This window comes from Camponotus floridanus, unplaced genomic scaffold (assembly GCF_003227725.1).
Source record: "Camponotus floridanus strain SB8 unplaced genomic scaffold, Cflo_v7.5 scaffold19, whole genome shotgun sequence".
Taxonomy (NCBI): domain Eukaryota; kingdom Metazoa; phylum Arthropoda; class Insecta; order Hymenoptera; family Formicidae; genus Camponotus; species Camponotus floridanus.
The window spans coordinates 1,294,346-1,298,641 of NW_020229314.1; the positions used below are offsets into that span (position 1 = coordinate 1,294,346).

The 4,296-nt window shown below is 42.9% G+C and overlaps 1 protein-coding gene across 1 annotated transcript; it reads left to right on the top strand.

The window, feature by feature from the left end:
• The first annotated feature begins 559 nt into the window (after window positions 1–559).
• On the top strand, window positions 560–3,025 carry LOC105248196 (fork head domain transcription factor slp2). Its single transcript, XM_011252835.3, has one exon. The coding sequence runs from the start codon at window positions 899–901 to the stop codon at window positions 2,135–2,137; it is 1,239 nt and encodes a 412-aa protein (XP_011251137.1). The 5' UTR covers window positions 560–898; the 3' UTR covers window positions 2,138–3,025.
• Window positions 3,026–4,296: the final 1,271 nt, after the last annotated feature.

Here is a 4,296-nt window from a genome sequence, read left to right on the forward strand (position 1 = left end):
GTCGATGCACCAGGTGTGCGAACGACGTTCTACAACAAGTAGATCCCCATATTCGGCCGCGCTATGAAAATTGAACGTTTCGCCCGCCGTAAAGAAAGATAAAAACACATACACACACACACACACACACATGCGTGCTCGCGCGCACGCGCACACACTTTCGCGCCGTATTCATTTCTCCTCCCGTGCCGATCCTGTCGTGGTGCGACATACTCGACGTGCAAGAACGTGCCAATCCCGTAGGAGGGCGTAAAGACTTGAATGTAGCGCGTTGATATTGTTTGCACACGCAGGGATACACGTTTAGTTGCGGCTGCGCTCCCCACTACACGTTGCGCGGTCGCTTGCGCCTTGCTGCCACCTTCGAAATCCCTGCCTTCGTCGTGGCTCCGCACCGCTTGCATTGTTTGCTGTCAAACATTGGACGCAAACACCGTGGTGGGGTCGAGGGACACGGTGCGTTCGTTGCTGGTGCGCTACCACCACGATTGGTCAGCGAACCCCTCGAGGCATGTGATGTCGTTGCTGGTAGGCGTATCCGAACGCCGGGTATAAATAGTACGCGTGGCGGGGAGACGGCCAGATAGGAGACGGACGCGCTGCTGAGAGTGCATGTTTCAGTTTACATTGTTACAACGGTAGAAAACGTGGAGGAGCGCGAAACGAACGGACCTTGCGTCAAATACGTAGAGTGTGCTGTGCAATTGAACGAGGTGACGAAATGTTCGTAACATTATGGGATATAGAACATGAGTGAACGTTTAAGTCATTCGTGTACGTAAAGGCACGGTGATCCTATGCAAGGCTCGGACATTCGCGATACCCAGCAACGAGGCTGGAAGTGCGCGCGGGATACGACGTATGTCGTGTAATTGCCTGTGAAAGTCGAATTCGAAGTATGGTGAATATGGAGAGTTCAGGCGAGCAGCACACCGTGACAGCTTCGCCGCCGCCACGGGCTGCCCTGAAGAGCAACTTCAGTATCCGCAGCATCTTACCTGAAGCTTGCGGCGGGACACCCGCGCCGTCGGTCAGCCATTCGGATTCTTCCGATGCCGGTCACGTTGACGACAGCGACAGCGATCTCGATGTCACCGGTAATGGCATGGAAACGCCGCCTTTGGATTGCTCCACGAATGCAACGTCCGTCAGTCCGACGAGCCAAAAAGACTCCAAGGAGCAGCCGGAGGACAAGAAGAAGGCGGAGAAACCACCGTACAGTTATAACGCGTTAATCATGATGGCCATTCGGCAAAGCCCCGATAAACGGCTTACCTTGAACGGCATCTACGAATACATAATGCGTCACTTTCCCTATTACGAGAATAACAAGCAGGGCTGGCAGAATTCCATTCGACATAATTTGTCGCTCAACAAATGTTTCGTCAAAGTGCCTCGTCATTACGACGATCCGGGCAAGGGTAACTATTGGATGCTGGATCCGAGTTCCGAGGATGTGTTTATCGGGGGTACCACAGGAAAACTTCGACGCAGGACTACGGCAGCCTCCAGGTCTCGGCTAGCAGCCTTCAAGAGGAGCGTAGTGCTCGGCGGACTTTACCCACATTATCCGCCACCAGGCTGGCCAGCATCGCTCTACACCTTACCGTGTCTCCATCGCGCCGTTTCATATCCCGTGACCACTTCTTATACAACTCCGGCCGGATATCCGGCCAGTCTGTTGCCTGGAGCGGCAACCACATCGGCTACAGGCTTGCCTTGTAAGCCGCAGCCTCTTCCAGCGACGGCGGCACCTCCGGCGGCTCACGGAGCGTTCTCTGTGGAAAGGCTACTGCAGGCACCTACTAATTATCCTCCCGGTATCGCGACGTCCGGAATCCCGCCACCAGGGCATCCTTATCAGGACTTTTATACCACTTTAAGGTCTATCGCGGCGCATCAGCAACATCAGGCAGCGGTGTTCAATCAACAACCTAGGTATCATCTCAGTCAAGCGCCAGTTTTAAGTCAGCCTGCCTCTAGCACGGCTTCGCCCGGAAGTAGTCCGGAGCCGATGGATCCGCATTCGCCACCGGTTACCATCTGTAACTCTGTCCAGCCGCCGAGACCGCTTCCTCACAATCCGCCGCAGCTTCTTCTAAAGCCCATCACGGTCCTCACAGGCCGACAAAGCTGAATCGCAATTCAAGATTTCTTTAGAAACGACCAATGCCCTCAAAAGTGCAGCACGGTTTCGCTTTGCATGTAAAATTACGTTCATCGAGTCAAATTTCCATAATATTCTATGTATAGCCAAAGAAAAACTTCCTAAAAATTTAGCTGGACTAAATTTATCTTTTCGAGATTTCTTTAATTTATTTTTATATTATTGACAATGCGATTTTAGCAGCTGAGATGGAGCATGCCACTTATCGAGAGAAATTGACCGATATTAGGTAGCTAAGGAGACGCAATAAGATCAAATCTTTATTGACGATTCCAATAATTCTGATAAGAATATAATTAATAATCTGTATATTCAATATACATATATAATTAATTACGGTCAATTTGTACTTTACTCGTTCCTATATTTGTATATCTCTTATATTCTATGCACTGCACTCACTTTTCTTGTAAATATATCGTTAAATATCTACACGCATCACACAACGTTCATTTACAAACGATATTGATGGCGAAATTTTATCAAAATACCTGACATTTTTTTGTCTCATTATAAATCTTACAGTGATCGCTTTCATATAGGACAATAGTATAAAGAAAAAATGCTGTAAATAGTTACGTAGATAGAATTTTAACTTATGATCTCTCATTGACGGACTGTATCTATGTACAGTAACGCGCGATTAATCGATAATTGTATATAGTCAAATTTATAGATAGTCATTCGTGGCTTCTTATTACAAGGTGTATATGTACATAGATAGAAAATTGTTGCTAAAGATATTATGAATATTATATATGTATATAGAGAACTGGCCGGCGGTAAAAATAAATGCGTGCGAGAGATATTATGTATGATACCATCAAAATAAATGTCGAAGACTTTTTTAAAAATTTTATGTCGCACTTAATATCTACCTCAATATCTCAATGAAGAAAAAAATATTGTTAATATATATTATAATTTATAAAATTTTTTAAAGTATCTGTTTTTAAAAAAAACTTTTATCGAGTAAATGTATCAATATATTGTACGATATACGTGTATGTATATTCTAGTAATTATTATACACATGATTTTTATTATTTTCATTGTATTTTGAGATTGAACCTATTTAAATATATATCATACCGATATTCATTAATATTTCCTATAAATATTTCGTATAACAATTTCTATATTGACCGTTTCTTTTTAATATTTACTGCATCTCTATCCGATATTAATGCCCGATATCTTTTTCGTAAAGGAACATCAAATAAGATCAGATTAAATAAAAGAGATTTCTCCCTTTGAAATTAAGGAGAGACCTTAAGTGTTAAAATCTCTCATAAAATTAATAGGCAGAACCCGCCGACTGTCAAAACAGAATATACAAAAAGGTCCGGCTGAAGATGAAGGAACAATAGCGCAACGTTTAGAATTATAAATTAAACGAGATTGCCGCTGCATAAAATTGTTTAGTACGGCAATATAATACAACTATTAACCATATTTCAGGTTCCCTTGCGGTATACTTCTTGGCTTCTGACTTTGCCACTATTTTATGTTCTTAGCAAAGGATGAAGGGACAGAATCCTCAAACGTAAATTCCACATCTCTAAAATATTTTTTGAAGATGATAATAAAGAAGGAAGGAAACAAAAGACCGCGTTTTTCAGATTTTATACAAAGAGATTTCTAACTCGCAATTAATTGTAAGCAATATAAACATATATACCTTTCATTGAAAATTATATTTTATAGTTTTAAATATACACATATGCATGACAAGAGAGGAAAAAATTTAGAAATTAAGAAAAAAAAGGATTTGTCACAGCTTTGAAAGATGATTTCGATCTTGGAATTTTTATTGTCGGCAAAAATAAGAGAACATATCGAAATTACACCCTAGTTCGCTTTCTGAGCTCAGCAAGTTTTATTAAAATTGCGAAAGGGACAAAGTTTTTGTAAACATTCCTCGCAATGTGCGGCGCATTCACGTGCACACGATTCAGGAGCGTGTTGTCGGTCGGTACGAGGCAGGCGCGATATTAGTATGATACATTGAGACAATGAGGCGTAAATAAGATAATGGCGCGCGCTTGTCCAGCGGGAGTTTAGACGTCCGAAGGGCCGAGAAGAATGAGAGAGGGAAAAGAGACCGGTTAGGATCGGCAGATGAGATT

Excerpts from the sequence above, each read along its gene's own strand:
- LOC105248196 (XM_011252835.3), top strand. The coding sequence starts at position 899 with ATGGTGAATATGGAGAGTTCAGGCGAGCAGCACACCGTGACAGCTTCG.